At 40.9% G+C, this 27,196-nt stretch overlaps 1 protein-coding gene across 7 annotated transcripts in view; it reads right to left on the bottom strand.

Moving 5' to 3' along the window:
• Window positions 1–563: 563 nt before the first annotated feature.
• vit (vitrin) overlaps window positions 564–27,196 on the bottom strand; it is a 153,905-nt gene continuing 127,272 nt past the window's right edge. For all 7 annotated transcript variants that reach the window (XM_039739055.1, XM_039739056.1, XM_039739059.1 and 4 more), the window contains 6 exons: window positions 22,491–22,556; window positions 19,202–19,349; window positions 17,402–17,505; window positions 10,414–10,640; window positions 4,974–5,487; window positions 564–3,545 (listed from right to left, as the gene is read on the bottom strand). In XM_039739055.1, the coding sequence (XP_039594989.1) occupies window positions 3,367–3,545; window positions 4,974–5,487; window positions 10,414–10,640; window positions 17,402–17,505; window positions 19,202–19,349; window positions 22,491–22,556 (1,238 nt within the window). In that variant the 3' untranslated portion in view covers window positions 564–3,366. The remainder of the gene's footprint in view (window positions 3,546–4,973; window positions 5,488–10,413; window positions 10,641–17,401; window positions 17,506–19,201; window positions 19,350–22,490; window positions 22,557–27,196) is intronic.

Here is a 27,196-nt window from a genome sequence, read left to right as displayed (position 1 = left end):
GTTAGGACAACGCCGACTGGCATCAGCCTTTGACAGAAGATCACCAAAGTCCTTGTTGTTCAATTGTCGAAAGACAATCCGCATTTTAATGTTGTGTGTGCAGAATGCTTGGCCATCACCAAACAGGCTGTTTGTGTTCAGGGGTCTGCTGTCGTCCTACTTCTATGAGCAGTTAACAATTGCAGGAAACCGTCGTACTTCGTTTCTAGTATGCGGCAGTGTTGCCGTCGTCGTTACTTGTTTATGACCAAGTTGTCGTGTTCTCAACAGTCCTCACCATCTTCATAATGACACCAGCATTTCTTAGAATGTTACAAAGCTCATTATTTGAATGTCTTCGGCTGACATGCTATCTTTGATTTTCATCCTGCACAGACACCTTTTTCGCACTTCATTTCAGCCTGAAAATACGTTTGCGCAGACAAGCCTCCTCATTCACTCACCTAGTGTGCTCAGATGTGATCAGCACTGGACACAGCAGACTTGATCGCCTTCATCTCCATTAACCTGAGTACTTGTTTGTAAATGCTTCATATTGTTAATACACTGGGAACTCTGGGAAGTTTTTCAGTTAAATGGACTATTTTCTTTGAGAGACATTTCTGTTTTGTCGGATTAAAGCCCAATTTTACTGAGGACCCTGCCTGGTAAGCACTGAAAAAATAAAAACAAACTGATATATACAGTCAGCTGTGTTTTCATAGCAGGCTGTTTAGCATGGAAGCCAAGCAAAGACGTACAGTGTAACTGTTTTTATTTCCTCAAGATAATGGGATCAGTTTCTCAAAGAAGTGCAATTACATTTTTTTTTGTATGTTTGCACAAGGTAACAGAATAATTATCTTGAGATCTCAAGAAAACACAAGTTTAATTTTTGGGAGATCCTGAGAAAATTATTCCATCATGTCTAGAAAATAAACTTTAAAGAACGATTTCTTTACGATATCGAGATAACCGAATGTTTCCTGAAGTGTATAGCTTGTTGTTTAGCTTAATGGACGCCGTATGATGACTGGGTTGTGGGTCACTAAAGATCTTGTGTTTGAAGTGGACTTTGGATCAAGAGGGCCTTCTGCAGAACAGATACAGGAGACCCCAATGCCATGTTTTGATGATCAGCTCACAACAGGAAACGGAGGGTTTGCCCAAAAACAATCAGGCCCCCACTTTCTAACATGGGCCCCTAGGCCAGGATCTCCGGTGGGCCCTTCACCTGGGATTAAGGAAAACGTGATACCCAATAGGAATCTGAAACTTTTTTTTGATCTTGTTTTCAGTTTTCAAAATATTTTATGCAGAAGTTGACACTCAATGCTGTAGGATGAATCCTTGCTTTCTGTTGATACGTTTTGTTTGCGCAGAATATCTGCTCATCCTGCGCCAGGCCCCTGTGATCCCGGGCTAGAGCCCTGTCAGCCCCCCATTGTGGGGGGCCATGTGCAGTTTGACACAAAGCAACGTGAAGCAGACACCCGCTGAATCAAACGACACAATTACACGGCTAGCGGAAACTCCTGATGCAGATGAGCTTACGTTTGTGTGCGTATCACATGAGTTTCCCTCGGTTGCCATCATTGCTGCTTTTCAGTTGTTGTCAAGCGTTTGCAAACTCGTAAGGAGCGCGTGTTACGTTTCATTTTCTCAAACTCTCAATAAAAGGATAAAAAAAAAAAAAAAACTAATGATATTGCACTTCTTCAATAATTCCATTATCTCAAGAAAGCATTTTGAAATGGCATGGCCCTGGCTTCTGTAATGTTTTGATGTTATGCATGTTTTGATTATTAATTTCACTTTTTTTTTTTTTTTGGGTGGTCCTACATTATTGGCTCATGACAGCATATGTCTTAATAGTTCTGGTGAGAAAGAAAATATATATATACAGTATATATAAATGTTTAAATATGTTTTATGTCTATCTACCATTATGGCATGGATATTAGAAACAGTCCGCTGAGATTCTGGTCCATGTTGACTTGATCACATCACACGATTTCTGCAAATTTGTCAGCGTCACACTCCAAAGGAGTTTCCTGGACTCAGATGTGCAGATCTAATGACAGAGAAGGTGCCTGAAGAAGACAGAACTTCTTGTCATGTTCATGATGCCAGTTTACTTGCCTTTTGCTTTGCGACATGGCGCCTCACCATGCTTAATCCTTTAAATTCTGGGTGCCTGCTGCTCATTAATGCTACTTTAAAGAATTACCTGTATTTAACTTCTTAATTAATCCAGTGCCTCCTGACAGGATGGAGTGGGTGTTTGGGCTCATCATCAAGATATACAGTAGATTCTCTTCAAAATTGTGATGTACTACTAGCTGTGCTGCCCATCTAAGATTGCTTGAAATTAAATTAATCAGCATAGACCTCAGTGTTAACGTTCACAGTGCACCCTCTGTTGGAATATATTTCATAATTCATCGCATTTATCATTCCAACAGATGGTGCATCTCAACCATTTGTAGCAAATGCATTAACATAAATGTGCTGCTTTGGCTAATTCAATGTCTTAATGTACATTTTTTTTTAATTTTTTGCACAATTTAGTTAACCCGAGTTATTTTTAAAATTTTGGATTATAGAGGTACATATTGTCTCTTTGATGTTTCCATTGTATTCTTTATTCTTTCAGGACTGGTGAAGTGTCAGCCTCGTAGAGAAGCCACATATTCCTCAATGGAAAGTGCGGATGAACGGCGACTGAAAAATGCTGATGGACGACATGGCAGAGGTTCAAGAGCCACGTAAGGGAACCAGCAGGTCACTAAATTAATCTGTGGCTTTCCTTAAGTTTTCGTATCTTTAGTTAACACCTAATTCACAAATCAAGTACAGAATCAAACAAAAAACTAAAAGAAACAAGCTAAGTATCTGATTACAATGAAAGCCTGCAGCCATTGTTGCCCCTCATGAACTGCATCAGAAGCAGCCCTGCACTCCCCACACGTGACACCTCAGTTCTTTAACAATCAAGCTTTAGTTGAAGAAGCTTACCAATAGAAGTTTGACATGACAAGACGCTAACTGCAATTCATTTTGTCCACTCTGTTTCTATCTTCCATTGCGGAGCTCATTTTGGTGCTCCTCCTGACCACCAGTCGTTTTTTCAGAGATGTATCCCATCATCCTCATCTTCTACTGTCAGCCATTCTTGAAGGCCAAAACCAGTCATTCAGATGTTCAGAACAAACCCTAAACTAGAAAGCTTTCCAGGGGATACAGGATTGTTAACAAAGACAAATACACAATTGTCAGAAGACATTTTTTTTTTTTTTTTACATTTTCTTCAGTGATTTTCTAACTTTGCTTCCAGTAAGGTGAAAAGTCTATTAGCAAATAATACGCGACACCATCTGTTGCTTATTAGTTCCGTGGTTGTGAATTGAACTCCTGGCAAATGTTGTGAATAATTTTGGGAACAAACTTGTAGAGGTTATCAAACTCGTCCACAAAAAAGGAATGTTCTTTGTCCGGATCGGTGGCAATGTATTCCAGCTCCTCCTGGGCTGCCCATGCAATCCCAATTGAATAAGCAATCACACCTGTAACAACGAGAAATACACACATCGTACAGTTTAGAATGCAACTGGGATATATGCAAGTCCAGAAATGACACGTGCATGCTGGGTGACAAAGGGCCTTCATATTCTAAATCAGTGATCGATTACCTGGACTGGGCAGTTCTACAAAACAGACGGCTGTGCGCACGACACCACGGTCAGCTGGGGCTGCCACAATGGTCAAGCAGCTCCAGCCAGACAACCTGTAAATGGGTGCTGTTCCACCATTCCCATCATGGAAGCCCCTACATCACTTTCAGGCTATTTCTGGATTGTTGTTCTGTTCAGCACAAAATACACCTTAAATTAAATTATCAGGTGACGAGGAGTTAGATTTTCCTAGCCCAGGGCTACAAATTAAATTCTGCATTGGTAGAAGACTCAAGGACATGAGTAGTGCCTAATAATAATACTTCTTTCAATTTATATAGCGCTTTACACAGTGAGTATAGAGCCACGTCAACCAGCACTCATGTACAGCACCCACCTGGATGATGTGACGGCAGTCATTTTTGCACCAGTACACTCGCCGCACATTAGCTGTTAGGTGGTGAAGTGGTGAGATAGCCAATTAGAAACAGGGCAATGACTAGGCCATGGTGGGCAATTTAGCCAGGACATTGGGATACCCCTTACTCTTTATGAAGGATGCCCAAGAATCTTCTATGACCACAGAGGAGTCAGGATGTCCGTTTTACTTCTCATCCAAAGGATGGCGCCATTTTTACAGCACAGTGTCCCCGTCATTGCGCTGGGGCATTAGGCTCCACATTCAGACCACCAGGTAAGTGTCCCCTGCTGGCCTCACCAACACCTTTTCCAGCAGCAACCCCAAGCTTTTCCTGGTTGGTCTCCCATCCAAGTATTAGTCGGGCCTGCTAATATTTAGCTTTAGGTGGATGACCTCTTCTGGAGTGCATTTGGTATGGCTGCTGGCATAGCTAGGACTGGTCAAAGGGCACAGAGACTGAACATGAGTGGGCAGTTGGCCCCAAATCATGAAGTTGAAGCGGAAACCTTGACAGCCAGTGAAATACTGGGACAGTCTGATTGGCTGAATGGTTTCCGTTGCTCGTTTGCCAATTTTCCTAAGTTCTTATGTTTCTTGGCATAGATTCCAAGCTAAATGTAGAAGCTCAGGCTTTGTCACTCCATTGATTACATTGTGGAGCCAGGCCGATTGAGCAGATCGGTCGACTTATTTTGAAAAGCCACCTCACCATATAGGGATATTGGGTGCATGGTTTTGCATCCCTCCTTCCTTAACAGAATAAAACTTATTTATGATCATTCTTTACTAAGAAAATGTATTGCATACGCGTACATTCTTACAGTATTTTAAACCTGCGGCATGCAAAGGACTTGGCTAGTTTCTCATGTAGTGGCACACAACATACGACAGAGGCTTACCACTGCGATGGGCAGCAAGTGCAGGAGCACGAACATCATCATATGACCTTCCGTCCGTGATGACAATCATGATTTTGCGTTTGTTTGGCTTTGACTTGCTGAAGAGCTGCTCTGTGGCAAAGGTGATGGCTGCCCCCGTGCTTGTCCCTCCACTCCAGTAATTGATGCGTTTAATTGCATTGAGAAGCTCTGGTTTGCTGTTGTACTGGCCAAAGGAGAACTCCAGTCTCTGCTCGTAGGTGTACTGGACTGCGCCCACTCTTGTGTCCGTATCGGAGATCTCAAACTCCTTGGTGACATTGGCCACAAACTGCAGCACCGTACGGAAGTTCCCTGTGCCTACGCTGCTAGAGCCGTCGATGACGAAGGCGATGTCGGCAGCATTCAGACAGGTCTTGCTGCACACAAGTCGATCGATGTCACAGACTCGCTTCACAAGGGGCTGCACCGTCTTCCGCAAGGCAAACCAGCTTGGTACGTTCAAAGAGAAGAAACCATTTGTCCTGCAAACGGCCTGCGAGCAAGAAAGTAAAAGGTTCAAATAAAGCAAGTGGGGACTGCTATAGTCAGGAATAATGAAAACAGTAAGTAGAGTGCTTTGGACAGCAAAACTAACGTCCACGTTACATTCAGGAGTAAATGAATTTGCACTGAAAACGAGTCCCCAACACTTAAAATAAAACAGCAGCAAAAAATAAAGTGAATGTCATGTGTCACCAAACTGCAAACATATAGCATTTTATTACAAATCTGATTACATTGTTTTTAAAAAATTGTGCTTTAGGATGTTATGGTTAACTGCTTTTTCTCAAGTATGATTGCATTATTTTGTAAATCTTTTGTATTTTACCAATTTGATTATGTCTCTTTATTATATAAAAAAAAAAAAATCCTGAGGCGAGACTTTTGCCGTGAGATTTTTTTCAAGTCACGCCCTCCTCTCAACCACATTCAAGCACATCGACGGTCCACTCAACTCTCATTCATGTGAATGTTTCTGTCAGACGCAGTTTTAGGAAAAGTCCTCAGTTTCATCCCTTAAAGAAGCTTTTCTGGACAGTGTTTTTAGACATACAATCTGTGTGTTTCCTTTGATGTAGTCCTTTTCTGGACAATAATTTTATATGTTCTAGATGACACATCAACGACTTAGCGAAGAAGAAAGGGCAGCACATCGAAAAGAGGCCCAAAAGTTGGAGAGAAAAGAATTTAAAAAATAACAATAGTAGAATCTAAGTGCAAATTTGGAAAATAAGGAAAGTAATAATCAGCCCGGATCAAGTGGAATTGGAAACCTAGCAGGTCTAAGCGGAAATAAAAGACAAAGAGTAGAAGACAAAGTAGAATGTCATAGAGAGGTTCAAAAACGGCGCGATACATGTGCAGAGCAGGTTAGAGATTATGAAAGTACTAAAAGTCTCAAAAACTAATAGTAAAGATTGCATTAGTGCTAACAAACGGAAATTATTACTGAAATAATGAAACCGCGAAAAGAGATTGAATATATGGACATAGGTGATATGACAGAAGTATATATAGATATTGTTTGGCTTTAAAGTTTAAGTCAGAGACTTGTAGATCTTATAACTCATGTTGCCATCAAGGAAAAGTAATGTTTCTTCCCAATGAAGAGGCGTATCCGCAAGAATTAAAAGATTTGTTGTTTGGTGAAAGTGAAATCCACAAACACTAGAGGCAAAATTTCCAAATCTACAATAATCTGTTCACATTCGCAACATTCAATGCTCAAAGCGTAGATTTACACAAGAATGGACCGCACACTATGAGAATCTGTGGTCCCGCAACAATTAAAGCTACTACAAGTTTAATTCCGAAGAAACCACAGTTCGGTCAGGTTTATATTTATGATCACTGTGAAGCGATGCAACATCAAATCAAAAGAGTTAAACGATCAGATGTATTAGAAATTCTACAGCCAATAATGGACACAAATCCATACATCCAAAAGTATCGCACTTTACACGAAATTTATCGACAAATTATGGACAAAGAAGTTTGCTTGGATTTTTATATGAATCCGAAAGATCACGGTCACATTTATAATAAACCAATATGTGACGAATTGTTTGTGGTAATAGTTTCGAAAGACAGATATCAAAGACAGAAGTTTAAAAAAGTATTTGAGTGTTAATTTCAAAGCCAAACAAAAAAACTCAACAAATACCTCTAAAACAAAATGAAACACAATTTTCTTTCAATTTATTCTGTTTTACTATTTTTTAATATGGTTAATTACTCGCTGTAATGTAAAATAGTTAGTTCTGTTATGCATATGTAACAGTTCCCATGAAAATAACAATCTGTTTAAATTGTACACCCTTTTACCCATACGTGAGCGGCAGAGACGCGAAGTAGCTAGCGCATAGCGCCCGCCCGGGGGTTGGCGAAGCGAACAGGGGGCAGAGCCTCCTAGTTTTCTATATCAATTTCATTTCATTTGTGTCATCACAAATAATTTTCTAAAATGCAGAGGTCTGGTAGCTCACCGTCAAGGGCTCGGGCCTGGTCACACTGTGTGTTTGTGTGTGTGTTGGTTACTAGGAGTGTGTTCAGCGTCCCGGTGCGATTGCTACTCCATGGTTTTGTGAAACGGAATTAACATTTACAGATATCTCAAAATGAATTCTAGATCTCTTAAAATGCAATTCATGTCTTAACTAATAGGAAACTACTTCCCAGATATCTCAAAGTATGCTCCTTTATGTTCCCTCAAATGCATTTCAGGATATCTCAGTTGACCCTGCAGGCATTTTAAGATCACTGAAATGCATTCTGAGATATCTCCAAAATTACATCTCGTACAATTTTCTACTCTTTCAATGAGACTTCATGTCGGTTTAAAGATAGCTTGAAATTGTAGATATCTCACAATATCTTGAAATATAGATATCTCAAAATGAGATATCTGGAAATGTATTTGAGATATCTTACACTAAATTGTAGTTATCTGAAATTACAACCCCAATTCCAAAGAAGTTGGGATGTTGTGTAAAAATGTAAATAAAAACAGAATACAATGATTTGCAAATCCTTTTCAACCTATATTCAAATGAATACACTACGAAGACAAGATATCGAATGTTCAGACTGATAAACGTTATTGTTGTTTTGCAAATCTTCACTCATTTTGAATTTCATACCTGCAACACGTTCCAAAAAAGCTGGGACAGGGGCAGGTTTACCACTGTGTTACATCGCCTTTCCTTTTAACAGCACTCAATAAGTGTTTGGGGACTGAAGACACTAATTCTTGAAGCTGTGTAGGTGGAATTCTTTCCCATTCTTGCTTCAGTTGCTCAACAGTCCGGGGTCTCCGTTGTCGTATTTTGCACTTCATAATGCGCCACACATTTTCAATGGGAGACAGGTCTGGACTGCAGGCAGGCCAGTCTAGTACCCGCACTCTTTTACTACGAAGCCACGCTGTTGTAACGCAAATGTAGAGTGTGGCTTCGCATTGTCCTGCTGAAATAAGCAGGGACGTCCCTGAAAAAGACATCACTTGGATGGCAGCATATGTTGCTCCAAAACCTGTATGTACCATTCAGCATTAATGGTGCCTTCACAGATGTGCAAGTTACCCATGCCATGGGCACTAAGACACCCCCATACCATCACAAATGCTGGCTGTTGAACTTTGAAATGTGGACTCGTCAGACCACAGCACACTTTTCCACTTTGCGTCAGTCCATCTCAGACGAGCTCGGGCCCGGAGAAGCCGGCGGCGTTTCTGGGTGTTGTTGATATATGGCTTTCGCTTTGCATGGTAGAGCTTTAACTTGCACTTGTAGTTGTAGCGACGAACTGTATTAACTGGCAATGGTTTTCTGAAGTATTCCTGAGCCCACGTGGTAATATCCTTTACAGAATGATGTCGGTTTTTAATGCAGTGCTGCCTGAGGGATCGAAGGTCACGGGCATCCAATGTTGGTATTCGGCCTTGCCACTTACGTGCAGCGATTTCTCCAGATTCTCTGAATCTTTTGATGATATTATGGACAGCAGATGATGAAATCCCTAGATTCTTTGCAACTGTACGTTGAGAAACGTTGTTCTTAAACTGCCGGACTATTTACCCACGCAGTTGTTCACAAAGTGGTGAACCTCACCCCATCCTTGCTTGTGAATGACTGAGCCTTTTTTTTGGGGATGCTCCTTTTATACCCAATCATGACAAACGCCTGTTTCCAATTAACCTGTTCACCTGTGGAATGTTCAAAACAGCTGTTTTTTGAACATTCCTCAACTTTCCCAGTCTTTTGCTGCTCCGTCCCAGCTTTTTTGGAACGTGTTGCAGGCATCACATTCAAAACGAGTGAAGATTTGCAAAACAACAATAAAGTTTATCAGTTTGAACATTCGATATCTTGTCTTCGTAGTGTATTCAATTGAATATAGGTTGAAAAGGATTTGCAAATCATTGTATTCTGTTTTTATTTACGTTTTACACAACTTCATTGGAATTGGGGTTGTAACATTCAAATATTTTGAAAGAAGTTCATTAATTAAAGACAATTTAGGATATATTGAAATACATTTTTACATATCTGAAATAGAGCAGAGAGCTATTTTTAAGATATCACAAAATTAATTTGAGATATACATCAGTCAAAAGTTTTAGAACACCTCAATTTTTGCACTTCTTATGGAAATACACACAGTTTAATATTTTAATGTTTCACGAAATCAAGACCTACTGTAGAACAAATAAACAATGGCAAATAAAAAAAATATTCAAATGTTTCTTTCATCAAAGTAGCCTGCACTCTAACAGCCAAACTGTGGTAACCCTTTTGATTCACAATGCCAGTCACCAGTTCTTCCTGCAGACCATCACACGTCCCCCTCCATGTTTGACAGTTGGTGCCACATACTGAAGAGCCATCCTTTCACCAACTTGACGACGTACAAACACCCCACTATGTAATGGACCGACCGAAGATTACAAATTTTAATTCATCGGTCCACAATACTTCCTTCCAGCCCACAGTAGACCACAGCTCCAATACTACAAGGCATGATTTTATCCTTTAAGGAAAGGCTTTCTTCCTTCCAGTTGCCCTGTCAGATCTGCAGCACAAAGCCTCGTCTTCACAGTACAAACTGACGCTTGCTTTTTGAGTTTTGTTAAGCTGTACTTACTTTGCATGTGTATTGCTGTTGACTCACACCACAAAGCATCTCACTCTGCACATTTTCACTGTGGTGAACTGGCGGTGGTCAGCCATGAACCTGCAATGTGTGGCACAGAAGCAGCCTCCTTAAAGCAACGCGCTAATGTTGTAGGTTTGTGGCTGACCACTGGCCGGCCACCAAAGTGCAACTCTGCTGCTTCCTGGTGTTAGGTAAGGCCATAGCAATACATACTGTACAACGAATCTGACAGTCACTGAAATAACATCATCCCACTGCACATTACCTTGTCCACGAAGCTTGCTTCCACCACATTTTGCTTCTCATTTTCATCCGGTCCTTCGATAGTGACAAAGAAGATATTAATTCCAGATTCTCTGGCTAGACGGGAAGCCTCTTCCACCTTGTCAGTGGGCCAGCCATCAACCAACACCACAGCGATGTTAGGTGCTCCGCCACGGTTCCCACTTGCCTCGCTAAAGAAGTATTTGTTGGCATAGGAGAGGGCTTTACCTGCATGAGAATGAGGAGCACATCACACAGAGTAGGAATGCTGGATAATCAAGTCCACTTAGGCTCACTTGGTGGTGGGGGAAGATAATTTACAAGCAAAGATCTAAACCCTTCTTTGTTATGGATCCTTCTTGTATGAGTTTTTAAATGTGCATATGTTAAGGGACACACAACAAATTCAATTAGACTTTATATCGTCTGTTAGCTTCCTTCCAGCTCCTCAGATCCAAGCCAAGGTTGACTGCACTCAAATCTATCAATACGGGTGTTCCAGTTTATTGAGCCGGGCTGAAGATGATCTATCTGACACACCATTACATAGCCCAAGTCATAAATCTGCTCGACCTGATTCAAGGTGCCATTCCATCACATGGTCTACTAAGGACATGGGAAAGGCGCTATATAAATAAAATGTATTATTATTACATGGTGCTGATCTAAAATAGATGATCAACATAACTTAGATATGAAGGGTAATAAGACACACAGGTTTGAGAGGCAAGAAAAGCATTATGTCATAGATAGATATGAAATACACAATTTAATAAATTGTTATAATGGATAATAGTTTTGAAATGCACTACTTCAGACAGGGTTAACAATATTGTATGGCAGATTTAAAATGAGCTATATGACATCAAGTATATAATGTATAGTAAAGGAATGACAATATGAAATACAATATATGATAAAATAAAGCATTATACACATAAAATCCACTTTTGTTTTTATGGTCAAGCATACTCTCCTGGCTCATGTATAAAGTGCCTCTTTTTATCTTTTTTCTTCTTTTTTATTATTCTTTATTTTATTAAATATTGTTTTGTTATTTATTATTCCTTTAATCATGTATTATCTGTTATTTTTATTTTAATTGGTCTTTATTTAGTATCTATGTATCTTGCAATTCTCTCATGCTCCTTGTATGTTGTGTAGAGATTGCCCAAGAGGTGGGGCCACCTGTCCATCACCATTAACAGACCGCCCCCATCCCTATACGAGCTGCTGGCAATCGAAGTCCAGTGCGGTTCATTTTGAAAGTGCACTGCTGGATTTAGGTAGTTCTTACGAGTATTGTGATTTTCTTTGAGTTGTGCTCCACTTCTCAACGTTTTTTCTTGGATTATTCTTGTGCATTTTGTTTTGGATCTTGTTTACTTTGGATGGCCTTTTTAGGCAAATCCTTTTTGATTTTTTTTTGTTGTTGTTTATTCCTATTTCTTTCAATCTTTCTATATAAAAGTGGTTGGGATTGTCCTTCCGTCCAGTGAGTGCTACACACGCCCCGTCCATTTTGCAATGCACGATGGGATTTGTAGTTTCGTTTTTCCAGGTAAAAAGTGATTTTCTACTCCAGACTGTGCGATATCTTCTTCTGTCTTACTATATAAAAGCGGTCGGGATTGTCCTTCCGTCCTGTGAGTGGAAAGCGTAGCGGTATTCTGCTTATCACAGACTTACTACTTGCAGCTTGCGTGCACGGCGACATGATGTCAGCAGAGTTCTGGTGCTCCCATCGTTCCATTGCTTTTGTGCGCGATGCGCTGGAAAAGTAGACAAAATTATGTCTCTCGATATAATTAATGTTGATGGAGTACAAATGCTCACCGCGTAGTAAATATCAGGGAGGTTCAAAAGGGCGACCTCAATATAGAAAAAAAGTTTAAATTTCATCACAAAAATAACAGAAACTACGAGTATTAAAGTAATATCGCTCAAATGCAATATAACCAAATTAATGAGTTTGTATAAAATATCAAATTGATCTACAGTACATATTGAATTGCCTTAAGAAGTGGTCAGTCAGCCTAGTAAATCTAATAGATAAATATGAAGGCTACTTACTATACAGTATACCTAAGGGGTCTACAGTGTTTTAGCAGCTGACACACCCAAACTATACAAAATACATTCAATTCTAAACAGTAGATTACAATGTGTCTGTAATATAACTAAAATATTAAAATCACGGAAAACACACGGACACAAAGTTTATGATGGATAAGTGCATATGTAAAGCCTGGGGATCAAGGAGGTCAAAGCGCCATGTAGATGTAAATAATTATTATTATCTCCTCCAGTCTCTTATGCCCTCTGTATTGGCTGTTTGTTCCAAATATTACTTTTGTAAACACGTTATTTAAACATTTGATCTAAAAGTTCCAAATCAGTAAAAGTAGCTCGGATCTATTCATCCATGTCCTCACCATAAGGTCTCAGTGAAGTGAAATGTAGTATGGAATTGGACCCTGCTGGAGTCGGGATTGCAGCCACTTTTAACAGTAGTCAATAGTCGAGTTTCACTATGGCAGCACTTCAAGAATGGCAAATCACACTCTGTGGTCTGTCTGATGCCATAAGATGAGAGCAGGAAGGAGCCAACGTATTAGCTGGGTGGATTAGGCTGTTAAAAATTAGTTAAAGGCCTTGGCAGGTTGTGCATTCCACTTTAAAGAAATAAAAAGTCCTGCTTTGAGTGACGTGAAGCTCACAGGATATTACTTGTTTGCAGAAAAAAGAATTTGTCAAGGAAGGTCGGCTTCGCTGAAGCGCTCAAGGCCATTCTCTAAATTATTAAAGCGCCCTTTGTGTTGATTAAAAATGTTATTTTAAATCACGACATGCCCCCACAAATTCAAGGCACGCCCACCCTAGACCCATCTCTCCAAAGCCCTCAATTACGTTATTCCTCGGCACCTGTCAAAATAAAGAGACTCAGGCATGTCATGCATAATGCCCACTTCAGTTTTAATGCTAGCAGCTAGTAATGGGATTCACTAGCTGCTAAAAAAGGGGTTTAATGCTGGAAGTTACCAGCTTGTCACAGCATACCTCACCAAACGTTCATTCATCTAGGGTTTGAAGCTGCTTAATCCATTAGGAGGTTGTGGGGCAGCTGGAGCAGAGCCCAGGGAGCTTTAAGCAGGTAGAGATGGCACCACCAGCCTCAATTTCACTCTTGTCCAAACCTTTGGTCATTTAGGGCTCATTCGGAGGTGTCAGAGAACCTAACCTGCATGCCTTCAGGGGATGGGAGGAAAATCTGAGTCATCCATAAAGTCACCAAGATCACGTGCAAAGTGCACAGAGAAAGCGAATGTGACTGGACAGGTCATTAAACTCTGTGAGGCAGCACTGCCCCGCTATGCCAGTATGGGACCAAAAGTGCCCATTTTCATAGTTAGGTTAGAATGCAGCTGTTTAATACAAGCAAACATTCTTATATAGTACCTTTCTATAGCAAATGCCATATTAATGCTAACAGAAGTAGTCTCTCATTTTAGTTAACAATGAATGTGAATCTGCTGCATACTGTACATTAGATGATCCAGAAGCCAGACTTCTCCCAGGGGACAAATAAAGTTCTATCTATCTATCTATTATATAGTGCCTTTGATATCTCTCTATTATATAGTGCCTTTGATATCTATCTATCTATTATATAGTGCCTTTGATATCTCTCTATTATATAGTGCCTTTGATATCTCTCTATTATATAGTGCCTTTGATATCTATCTATCGATCTAGTATATAGTGACTTTGATATCTATCTATTATATAGTGCCTTTGATATCTATCGATCTATCAATTAAATAGTGCCTTTGATATCTATCTATCTATCTATCTATTATATAGTGCCTTTCATATCTATCGATTGATCTAGTATATAGTGCCTTTGATATCTATCTATCTATTATATAGTGCCTTTGATATCTATCTCCAGGACAAATAACAACCAGAAGATTCCTTAACAGTTTATTATATTCGTGAACTTGGAGAAGCGTCCGCTAACACTTAAAAATTACTCAAGGCAGAGGAAGTGGACCCACCTGTGCTTGTTGCCCCGCTGGCTTTCATAAGAAGACACTGGCGATGCCATATTTAGCCATATCACTGGCATAGGAGTCTTCTTCATCTACTACCTCCAGAGAGCCAGTGCTTTTAGTGAGGTGTTTCACTTGCACATTGTTGAGCCGCGGCGTTTGATTCGTTTCGACGTTGTGTCTCTTCGTCTGTGTCATTAGCATGACGTCATTGTTGCGCGGTAGTGTTTGCTGCACACAGGTCTTTTGTAGTGTGAAGTGAGGTTCAATGTAAAAGTGCTTGAGCGAGGGCAGAGCGGACTGCTCCTTATACATGTGCACACACACAATTCGTTCGTTTATATATGTTTAGCTACTATACAGGTTTCACAATACAGCACATTCTCTGAACAACTGTCAACACTTAAACCTTTATAAAATATTACTCTAAATTCTAGCATTTACAGTATTTGCTTGAAACTTAAACATATTTTTATGGTTTATTTTCATGGATTCTTTTAATTTTGAACCGACTCATTACCCACAAATGAGTCACATGACGCTCATTCCTTTGATTCTCGAGCTGAATCATTACGAGGTACACGATTCTTGTTCATTTTATTAGCAAGCTAAATCATTTCTTGCAACAAATCGCTCAGTAGTTGTTCACTAATGATTCATGTGCTTTGTGCTTTCAAGCAGAACAGAGTCATTCACTATATAATAGAATGATCTAGCATGTAGGGAATCCAATCCAAAAGACAAGACGTATAAAAGCAGACAGGAAGCAAGCAGGGTGCCTTGAAATGACAGAGCCTGAGGAGCCGACTTGATGGGAGCACGCCTGGGGCTGGGCGAGATGTTCAGACACACAAGGCTACGGAGGAATGAAGTGCAAGAATCCTCGAAGATACACATACGGCAAAAGAAATCAAGTATTTTAAAATGTGTTCTGTTACCTGTCTTTGACAGATAACATGGTTAACAAGATAGAAATTAGCATAAGTTTAACATATACCGTTATATACTCGTGGATAAGTTCTCCCACGGATAAGTCGGGGCTTGATTTTACTGTATAATTTCTGGTATTTTATAATGTCGGCCGTATAAGTTGAATGTGGAAAACTCACGCTATTGGTCCAAGAGATTATGATATGCTAACGCCCACCTGAGAGAGTAACCATGGAGCACACAGCGTTATTTTTCTATGTATTACGTCTACGTGACCACACGGTAATACCCAAACTATTGTGTTTTGTGTATCTCACACCTTCATACACCTTTATCGTAAGAGTATCCTTTATCTACAATGGAGTGTTCGATCAGAAGAAAATATGAAGCTGGATTTAAATTAAACGTCATTGAAGTAGCGAAAGAAATTGGAAACTGAGCTGCTGCAACAAAATTCGATGCGTCTGTGAAACTGATGTGAGATTGGAGAAGGCAAGATTAAAAAAAAAAATTCTCACATTTTTGAACAGGTGTATAAGTCGGGGACTGATTTTATGATCGATTTTTCGGGTTTTAAGCCCCGACTTATATGCGGGTATATACGGTAATTCAGTATTTATAATAAACTAACCATTTATTTCATTATATTTTGTTATTCGTCCAAAGGGGGACCAAAGGTTTTGTTTTTTTCTGCCGCCAGCCCCAGATCTTATCAATAAATTAGATTAACCTAATGAATCAATTTACTTAACTGACAAAGGCGAAAGAATCGAATCAGTTAAGTGAATCAAAATTTGCCTCCCTACTACGCAGAGCTGATTGATTGTCACCAATTGCCATTCACCACATTTTGAGGGCTTGGAGGACAACCGACATATCTGTTGGGAAAAACGTAGAAATTCAATTCCAGAAACAACTGGGTGTGGGATTTGAACCGAGGTGTAGGTGGAAAGAGCAGAACCTTTCTTGTAACATTTGAAGTGTGACTTAAACTGCAACTTAACTGTTACAACAACAACACTTTTCCTGCTCTGTGCTAAAACAGCCTACTATTATATAAGCAAAATGTATCTTGGTTATACTTGCTGTGGTATTTAGATGCAAATTGCCTGAAAAAATGAATTAGTTGAACTGAAAAGTGTCAGAAATTCTGCAACATGGCAAGTCCAGAGTTTTAGGGAAGTTGCTATGTACGTCTTTGCTGATAATGGGTAAGAACTGGCTTAAACCAAATATTTAAGCAGGACTGCTACTACAAAGTTAAGATTTCATGAACCGTTTCTAACTTATACAAGCATGTCACATTATAGCCTCCTGCTTCTGATGAGCTCTGAAAACAGCTGATGTTTGGAAGCAGTTTTAATTGTATGAGCTCGGATAAAGGAAAAATTGCCTTATATAGCTCTAATTAGGTATAGTCTTGTTTAGAAGATCTGACAATGGAGCTGATCAGATGAAGGGGAGTCCAAGCCACAGCCAAGACTTCATGCAACTATGCTGCTGGGGTGCCAGAACTTGGATGTGTTGCTGATCTTCGTCTGCTTACAGAACTACGGGATGATCGAGGTTGTATAGTGTGAATGTTCACACTCTGCTTGTGGTACTAGCCATTTTAAAGATAAAACGGATTAATCCTGCTTTCCCGCCTGCAGATTTGCTCTATTCTCTCACCAGGGGCTGGGAACCAATCTTCTTTATCAGCTAGGTCAGTCAGGGGTGAGGTGGGATGCTCCCAACAGTAGGCTACAGTGACAGTCATATCTGGGTGAACTCTGAAGGAGTTGGACTGACAGAAGATATTGGACCATAATGCTGGATGCAAGTGTATTGCAACTGTGGATTGTATATCCTCAGATGTTGGCTGGGAAAAGAACAGGAAAACCGAAGTATTGACAGAGCTTAGACATTACACTGGGGCTCCATAAGTCCTAAAGAGAATAGTGTGAAGGACTTTCAGATACAAAAATCTTTGCCTCATCTGAATGTTTTAGTGAGCTACTTACTTACCGACATTGGACTGTCCTCCTTTCTGTACAATCTTGTCAATTGTGACTTTCAGGTCCCGGGAACTGGAGTGAACTTTCAGGTTGAATTCTGTCACAGGATCATCCCTTCAGAGAGAGAATGGGAACTGGTGAGAGTGGTTATTACCTGCAGACTCAATCAGTGAGTTAATTCTGCTCACCAATCCCTCACATATCACAATATAGGACCAGCAGGTAAAAAGGCGTAAAGTGACCCTAAACATGGAGCCAGTCTATTACAGGGCACTTTTGGTCACGTAGGGCTAATAAACCTAACACAAGAATGTGGACGGAAACTTGACTACCTAGACAAGAAAGTGTGGGTGTGGAGAGAAGAAGCAACACTCGTACTGGTGATCAGGCTGGGATATAAAGCCAGTTTCCTGAAACTATGAGTTAACACAATAATCTCATGTGAAAATTATGAGGGATTATCAAAAACCTTTAGGCTTGACAGTGGTCATCCATGTTGCTGATTTTGTAAGTTGCCAAAGATTAGCTTCTGTCTACTAAAATTTGCGAATTACAACATTATAGCATTAGTGGTTTATAATGTCATGCTTTTGGAGGTTCTGTCTCACTTTGACAATGTGTATCTGAACCAGTCCATTCTTTTGTTTCAGGCAATGGATAACCTGCAGCATTCCACAATGGCAGGATGTTTCTTGAAGGTAACCCAAAAATCTCGTTGATGGCGCCAGCAGAGGAAAATGTTGCCATCATGAAGGGGATTATAATGGAATATCAGGTGTTGTGTTATCATTGAATCTCTAATGCTGCAGCACAACATATTTTGGAAATTCTGTCTCACCTTGTCAACATGTACCTGGACCAGTCCATTTACATGTCACGGTCAGACTTCTGCCACATCAGGATGTCTGTTGAAGTTGACTTAAGGGCCTGTTGATCTTTGATAGCACAAGCAGAAGAAAATGTTGCCATCATGGAAAGAATTGTAATGCAGAATCAAAGAGAGAGGGCGGGTGAATTAACAGATTGTAAGGAATAATGGATGGGTCAGCTGAATCCACTTGCTCCTCTATGAAGCAAGGTCTGGGCATGGTTGGTTTACAGAATGTTGACAAGTGACAAAGAAGCCTCACCACATCCATTGTTATAAGGTGAATTTTGAGATAATGAATTGGGACTGGGAGAAATTTAAGGAATGTTTGATAACTGGAGTTGAAATATATAAATGTGACCCAGGATCCCGAAAACAATCAAGACATTGTTAGCACGACTATTTGAAAACATCAGATGAATTCAGCATCTGTGCCACAGTCGGCAGGATCATAATCATAAATATTCTGACATTGAACGTGTAGCACATGTTGATTATATTTCTGGGAAGGCCTTTATAACAGGTCAGTGTTGTGCTAATTTTCATTGGTGTTTGCGGTGGGCATTTTCTGAAAGGAGTCAAGCTGTCATTGTAGTGTCTCTGCTAATACTGCATAGTTTGCAAAGTCCGTTTTGGGTACTGTAGACTTGAAGTGATGCTACTCTCTGCCTGTTCCCCAGACCTTGCACCACAGGACACCACCTGTTCTCCAATCTGAAGGAGTATCATTGTGGGACACACTGTGCCAGAAATATCAAGTCGGCACAGAACAGTGGGCACACAAGTAAGACAAGACAAAACATTTTTGAGTGTTATAGAGAAGCATGAGGAAGACTAAAACTTGTTTGGTTTTACTGTTGTTTCACTTTAATGGTCATTTATGCACCATGTATACAAGTACCATTAGCAACACAGGGGGTAGCACTTTAATTTATTCCATACCCGTATTGAATGATACCCAGCATGGGCCCTGCTATTCCCACATCCAAAGCCTGAGAAATCTCCGCCAGGAACTCCTTCTGTATTTTGAAGCGCCGCTTTCCAATGCTCCAGCTCCCATCTATCAGGAACGCGATGTCCACTTTGCACTCTGCAGAAGACAAAAGGAATAAGCTACATGGTCTAATGATACCCTGCGGTCAGCCATCTTTCAGCTCCTAACACTTTTCACACAAAAAAAAAAAAAAACTGTGTGTCCCCCTGTGTCACAGAGCAATGGCAAAATGGAGGAGGGCATATTTAAAAAGGTAGACAAGCTACTCGGATTTGTAGTGTAGGTGCAGAGAGACAGGAAAGACATGCGGCCATGGAGCTCTTAATGGGGGAGTGGATTCATTTGGCATGTGCAAGTGAGTAACCCACTGCAGGGTATAAATCATCTGGAAAAAGTGCATGAAACGGAGTGTGAAAGAAGGTGGACTGGCTGAGTGGAAATCTCCATGGAGCGAGCGAGCAAGGAGTGCCATTCAGGGAGACTATCAAGCCTGCTGAGTGATAGAAGGAGCAGGGGACATCAAGGGCTTCAGGGGGTCTCACTGTGGATACTGGCGGAAGTGGCAGTGAGGCGAGCTGGGCTCTAGTGACTCTCAGTGGCTAAGAGGGAGCCAAGGGGACCGGGTTTGTTGGCGTCTCCCATTTACTGAATGAACTTTGAACGAGAGCAGGGGTGCTGAGGGGTGCACTGGTGAAACGAGCTACTTGTTGGTGAAGTGTGATTTCATCTCTGGGATTTAACTATTTTTTGGATTTTTTTCCCTGCTTCACTATTGTTTTTATGGAAATATTTATTGAAAATGATTTATTGAATATCTACATAGTGATGCGTTTGCTTTTTAACCTCCTTAGTGGCAGACTTGGGCTGTAAGAATAGTGCTAAAAGCGTTAGTCCCAAGTGTCACTTGGACAATAGCATAGATGTGTCTTACAGTATTAGACGGAGCGTCACTCGGGCTGTAAAAGTAGCAACAGCGTTAGGGCCGAGCGTCACTCAACCAACGGTGTAGGCGTGTCTTGTGTAACCGTCAGGCTCAAGCGTTACTCAGGCAAACGGTGTAGACATCTTCTCCTAGCCTCGTAATGGCTTCTCGTATATAAAACACCTCTCATCAACAGTGACGACAAAGTGAATCAATCTGTCTTCAGGCACTGAAACCGAAAGGGATTCTGGGAATGCGAAAGTGACGCTCATGTCACACACACATGTGTAGTGTGCTATTCATATCTCTCTATTATAAAAAAAAAATCTTGGAAGGAGACAAGACGTGATTGTTTGAGAGAGACACTTTCACGTCCCACAAGACGAGTCTTCATGCCAAGAGATGTAACCATGTCCGGGGCCGGAAACCCTGCGAGGCAAGAGCTTATGCAAAGAGATTTGGAAAAGTCCTGCCCACATAACCATGCGCACGGTTCAGTCTTTTCTCATTTGTTTGAATGCTATTGTCAGACACATTTCTTGTAGAGAGAAAGAAATGATATTCACTCATGGGCGGTTATATGTTGCGTTGTCACGATGTAATTCCATACATGGAATCAAAATTCAATGCGATATTGACAAAAAGGTAAAAGTGAAAAGAGAATGGATATATGGACATAGGTGATATGACAGAAGTGCACCACGTGAGATGCAGATCACTGTAGCAGCAAGTCAGCAGCTGATTGAGCAAAGAGGTGATAAAAAATAAACTGCATGTTTTTCCCGTTGTACCACCGTTTAAGAGGGGGTGTCGGCGGAGTGACCGCGTCTCGTTGGGGTGCGTTCAGTGCCCCTCTTCACAACGCACAGGGCATAGACGCAAAATGGCTGGCATGTAGTGCAGGCGGGGGGTTGGTGAGCAAAGATAGCAAGGGGCAAAGTCCCCTAGTTATTATTATATTATTATTAAATTTCTGACTTTGTATGTTTTGTGTTTTGCACATTTTACAGTAGAAAGATGAGATTTAATATAAATGTAATTTTTCAAGCCAAAAAATGCAACGCTTTTTACGTTTCTTTGAGAATTAAATAGAATGCCAAGGAGGTTAATAAATGCGCACTTTTTGCACTAAAACTTGTCTCGAGAGGGTTTAGCAGCAGCACCTCCTTTCTGTGTATTGAGTTTCCCTTTGAAGAAAGCACAATAATGTGCACTACGGCTCGTTTTGCTGTGTCCGTATGTGGAAAACATGCCGGATGTGACACTTTTCATAAACGTACTCCACGGTCATGTGATCAGGAGTCGTAAATCGTAGAATTGATTTTACTGGCGTGTTACGGATGACATGCGTTACGCAGCTGCAGGAATGTGAACGAAGATTTAGGGAGCAGTGTTTGTTTTCCACCCCAGAAAACTTTTTAAAAATTTCCAAAAATTCTTTACACGTTTCACAATTGTGAATTTGCCTGGGAATCAAATTTTCGCAAAATCAAAATTTGCCCGTTTCACTTATCGTTAGTCAGCACACTTTCTATCCAATTCCAGAACCTAGCAAATAAGCAGGGACTTTCCCATCTGGGACCCCCAACTCTTTTTATGTTTCAGTTGTTTTGTTTAACAGAGGATAAAGTCCACAAGATTTGCACGTCAGGAAATTTTTACGATCTAAACAACAGGCGTCGTGGTGTTTGCAGTCTATCCCAGTTCATCCTGTTAAGAGGAGTTTGACTGCATGGCAGCAGACACATTATATCCCATCATCCTTTGCACAACATGGCATGTGAGGCCTGCCTGCCTGGTCGCCCACCTCCATTGTCCCACAGGGCAGTGCATGATTACACGGGACTAGGAAATGATTGAATGGCTCATGTCAGGGATGTTTTGGGATGCCAGCTGTACACTTTCCTCTACCTCCCTGTATAGATGGTTGCATGGTCCTTGGTTGGCTGTGCCATGGGATGTCTGGCCTTTGACCAACATACTGTATAGTCATTTGAATCACCAACCATAGAATTGTCCTCCCAAGACCACCTAACCCACCTCTGTTCTTTGCTGTGCTTTTACAAACATTTCATACTTTCATGGACCTCCGAGGATAGCTTTCATGATTTTTTTGCCACAGAGTAGAAACAAAAATTAGAAACCCCGAGAAAAGGAGTCAGCCACTTTAGAAGAGCAACACACCCATGGAAGATCAAAGCCCTCGCTTTCAGGAGGTTCAGCTAGACGAGACTGTGCTGCTCCTCCGCACTGGGCTGTCACTACTCTAATGACTGTGTCTCGTGCGTCGTGTCCTGAAAAGGCAGCATACTTACTTGGATTGCCCTGTGACTCGGGCTCCGGCGCTTGAGGGGCTGAATCTTGTTCTCTTGCAGGAAAACCTTTAAAGAAACAAGGCAGTTAGAGAGCTGCTAGAAAAGTCGAAGCCCAGACCGGTAAATCTCATCTCAAAGAACATTCAGACGAACCCTTCAGCCACCTCTCAGCTGCTGTTAATGTGCCTTAGCGGCAGACCTGGAGGACCAGCCTGTTCTCATCAGTGACCATTGTGAAGTGAACACACTCAAAATATCCCTTAAACTAAATGGTTCTTACCAGTGGCGTAGCTACAATGGGGCAAGGGGTGCAATGCACCCGGGCCCCCCGATTCTCGGGAGTGCCCATCAGGCCTCTTTTTTTTTTTTGAGGCGCTCTCATCAGGTGATCAGGGCATCAGACCATCAGTCACAGTCAAATTAGTTAGACCGATCGTATTGCTTATTAATTTAAGTAACTTTGTAGTAAGGACTTTCAAATGTCCGTATTTAGCGATTTTAGCCACCGTCAGTCAGCATTTTTACATTTTCCCACAATTACATTATTTTCATTAGCGCCATCCGACTCGGCCGGGCCGGGCGGTACATTGTGTACAGATGGCGGCGGCTAAAAACAAAGCGACATGTTCGCTTCATTCTCCGAAAGGCTATAGCTTAGTTATGAAGCAGGCAAGCAGCTTCCCAGGATCGTCGACGAACGGCTTCCCGCTTCCGTCTATTTCTCAGTCAGTTCAGTTAGGTAAGTGAATCGATCAAATCAAATGGCCGTATGTCGAACAGCGCAATCACGTATGCCGTGTGCCAACTGCCAAATTAGTGAATCTTAGGCTCTTAGGCCTAGCCACTTGGCGGCTTAGCCTATTGTTTCTTCTTAGATTTCACTTCCGCAGGTGAGTGCACGCGTAACCGTAATGTACGTATTTTGTAGCGTCAGATTCAGGTTTTCTGCACAGAAAGTACAATTCTGTTAATAGCTTACTTAACGAATTCTTACATTTCATGCTATTGATTGAAAGTCGATGAGCCATGAAATTGGACACCAATGAGCTTGTAGCAGAATTTGCAAGAAAGAAAGCAAGAAAACAAAAATTCTGATGTGTGCAGACAGTGCAGTGTCAGGTAACTCACTTGTCAGGTTATCAGTCACGTATTAGTATTACATGTACTTAATTTATGATATCATAATAATCATAACAATGGTATTCAGTGTATGCAAGTTTGTATAACAATTTTTATTGATGAAATATAAAGAGATGAGAGATTAAAATTGTCTGATTTTTACATAATTATAGACGTTCCATACTTCCGTATTGTATGGGATTATTGGGACAATTTTGCATTTCGGCGCCCCTGTCTGTCCCGTTTGCCGTTGCCGTGAGGCCTGAGCCCCTGACTAATATTGAACGGAATGCTGAAATGCTCATTATATTCCGTATTGAAAGTTTTATCCGTCGTGATTTTGATATGTAAACATAGATAATCCTTTATTTTTAAATCATTGGAGGATACGTTAGCGGAGCATAGTGAGAATATGAGGAGTACTGCCACAGAATTTGTGACACTGATCTCTGAGCGCTCATTCACGCATTGCTGCGCAGTATGGCTTATTCTGTATGCCAGCTGAATGCATGCGTAATTAGCCACATTGAGCAGTTACAGGTCAAAGCAAGCATAAAAATAAATAAAATTAAATATTAATAAGAAAAACAAAAGATTTGTTACTATTGATAAGGTGTAATAATCTTCTCGATGGAACTCCTATCTGCACAGACCGATTGGAAATCCAAAAATGGATCGACTCAGTCCAATGCCTTCAGTTTATGGCAGTGCCAAAGTCGACTGTGAAGGAACTCTGGGAATGCAATGATTATTTTTTTATTGTCAGTTTGTGGCCATTTATTGTAATTTATTTGTAGTTATTGTTCTGTGTGTGTCTTTTGTTGTTTGAGAGTGGTTTGCACTGCTGCCGAACAGCTCAGGTCACACTTTTGGTCACAGTAATCCATCGGGCATAGTTGGCAGACGCTTCCCTAGGCTCCATGGCCCATTACACCAACATAATCCACTCAAGACTACTCTAGTTCCCCCTTACCCTTTCACTTGCATTTCACGAAGTTTGGCGAGGTTCCCGAACATTTCTGCAATTTTGCTGAATTTATTGTGAAGTGAGATCCATAGGATTTGCTCATTACTAGTAAAGATGCCATTGATTAGTAGCAGTAAGATGTCAACATCTATATGGGCAACACCGGGCTGGATGGGGCACACGGTAACTTTTAGATGGACAAACATCTCATCCACGTCAATAATTCATGGAAGAAGAATCCACAGAGAGACAGAAGAAGCCTGCAAGCAGCACAAAGACTGTGACAGCGTGGAGATCTGAACATAGAGTGAAGGGTCAACCACTGTGTCATTGTCACACCCTGTCTTTGTGATTTATTCATCTATCTTATTGGGTGTAGCATCTTTTGTAGCAACTGCGGTTAAAAGGCCCTTCCATGTGACAGTCTAGTGGAGCGTTTTCAAGCTGGGTGGCACAGCTCCCATGGTGGTGTGCTGTTGATTGAGGAGTGTCAAGAAGGTAATGCTGTTAATTTGTTTCATTTTCACTTTCTATAAAAACAAACAAATCTGCATTTGCGCTTTCACATTAGTCAAAAATAATATTTGGATATCTGAATTATGGCTAATGCTTTGTTTGTTTTTATATAAAGTCAAAATGAAAAGTTATTATTAAAAATAAGAATATATTTCCTACATTCTTATATGCATACAGGTAGTCATCAACTTTCGTCCTATGCGACCATTTGATTTACGACCGCTACCGTGTCTCACAGGCAAACAACACCAGCTCCATATGCTGTGACTCGTTCATCTTGACCTGCAGTGGTTTCAGCTACGTTCAGTAACATTTGTCTTACAATTACACGAAAAAAGACAAGTGATCTTGAAACAAAAATGAAGGTGATCAAGCAGTATAAGGGAGGAAAGAAAGCAAATGCGATTGCATGGAACTTTGTTATCCCATTGTAACCAGCGTTTGCCACCCATGGCGTACTGCTACACTTTGGCTTTGATTCCAGTTAACCTCCAAAGCTTCAGCGTTGAGACACACGATGTGCTTCTTCGTGTGAACCGCCATGAAGGGGTAATGCAACCACACTGAACTTACGAGTGTTAAGACTCTGTCGGTACAATTCCTCCTCTCTCAGTTAACACAATGAAAGCAGGAGAGGCTCACACTGATGACGTAACATCACACGGACAAAGAAAGGATTCTCGAAGCTGTTAAAGGTTCAGCACCCATGCAATCAACAGTACTAAGAAAACAAAATAATAAAACAGCTTCTATAATACGCTACCGTGGCTGTTTGTTTGTCTGTCCAGGATTTTGGATCACCTGTAGCTCGCAAACCGTTTCACCTATTGACCTGAAAATTGGTACACATATACTACGTGATGTCTACTATCCACTTTCGGGGTGAAGATTGACCTCCAAGGTTACTCCTCTTTGTGTTTTTATTTAATTTTATTGTAGAATCAACTCTTGGCAGCGGCCAGCATGCATATGGGTGCCGTTCTCAGCCCTACCACATTCACCATCATTTCCCCAACCTCTTCATATCTTAAATAATTCCCGAGGCAGATTGAAGACTCAAACACTGACTTAATCAGTTTTAACGCGAAAAGATGCCGATGAAAGAAGAGAAGCAGCGGGCGTCTAGCGTAGAGAAAAGAAGAGCTGCTCAGGAAACAGCAAACACATCAACCACCCTGCTGAGCAAACAAATGCAAAACGTACAGAGACAGACGATGAAAACTATGAGTCAAGTGTATTCACTACATGTTATTGTGCAGTGCGCCATTACTGGTAAAAAAAATGGTAGAAAATCTACACAATGTGCTAAGAATGACGATAAAAAAAGATATAAAACAAACAATATGACTTAAGGGACATTCTATACATACGGCCAGGTTTAAATACATAGAACAGTCTGTCTTCCATCCAGACTTACGGCCGATCCTGTGGAATCAAACTTGGTCGTAAGTCGTTTCTCAATCGTATCCTTAATAATTCCTTCCATTAATGATGTCTCACTTAAAGGTTTCCCAATGTTTTCTGTCCTAGTGTATATATATATATATAACACAGGGAACTCCAGTTTCTGTATTACATTTTACCTGAAGAAGGGACCCGAGTTGCCCTGAATGTTTGTGTGTTAGTTATCCAATAAAAGGTGTCATTTTGCTTGACTTCTCACTACTTCCAAATTGTGCAAATTTAAAATAATGACTGGTCTCACATGGCAGTACGGGAACCTTTTCAAAAACGCCGCCATCTAATAATCATGAGATCCGACAGTGAGTTCAATTTGCTCTGATAAGACCCCTTGTGGTCTCATCTTTGCTGTCCTCTCCTAACTTCTTTTCATCAGCTCACTGATACTGCTACTAGTGTCAAGGTGACACTCTTGCCTATTTTGCTGTATTTGGTTTGGCTGGACTCCCAGTCCAGATATCCCAAAGATTTGCCAACCTTGTTCTCGTAGGTAACATTTTAAAACCCATTGTGATTCAGGGTGAGCCCTGACAAAGAAGTCAGTGTGGCTTGTTCTGTGTTCTTCTGATATTTCAGACATTGCACTTGACTGATAAGCCACGTGTGCCTAATGGGCAGGACGTATGCGTTTTCAGTGGGAGCG

The sequence above is a fragment of the Polypterus senegalus genome, chromosome 16, assembly GCF_016835505.1.
Source record: "Polypterus senegalus isolate Bchr_013 chromosome 16, ASM1683550v1, whole genome shotgun sequence".
Lineage (NCBI taxonomy): Eukaryota > Metazoa > Chordata > Cladistia > Polypteriformes > Polypteridae > Polypterus > Polypterus senegalus.
This window is presented reverse-complemented; position numbering and strand designations above follow the sequence as displayed.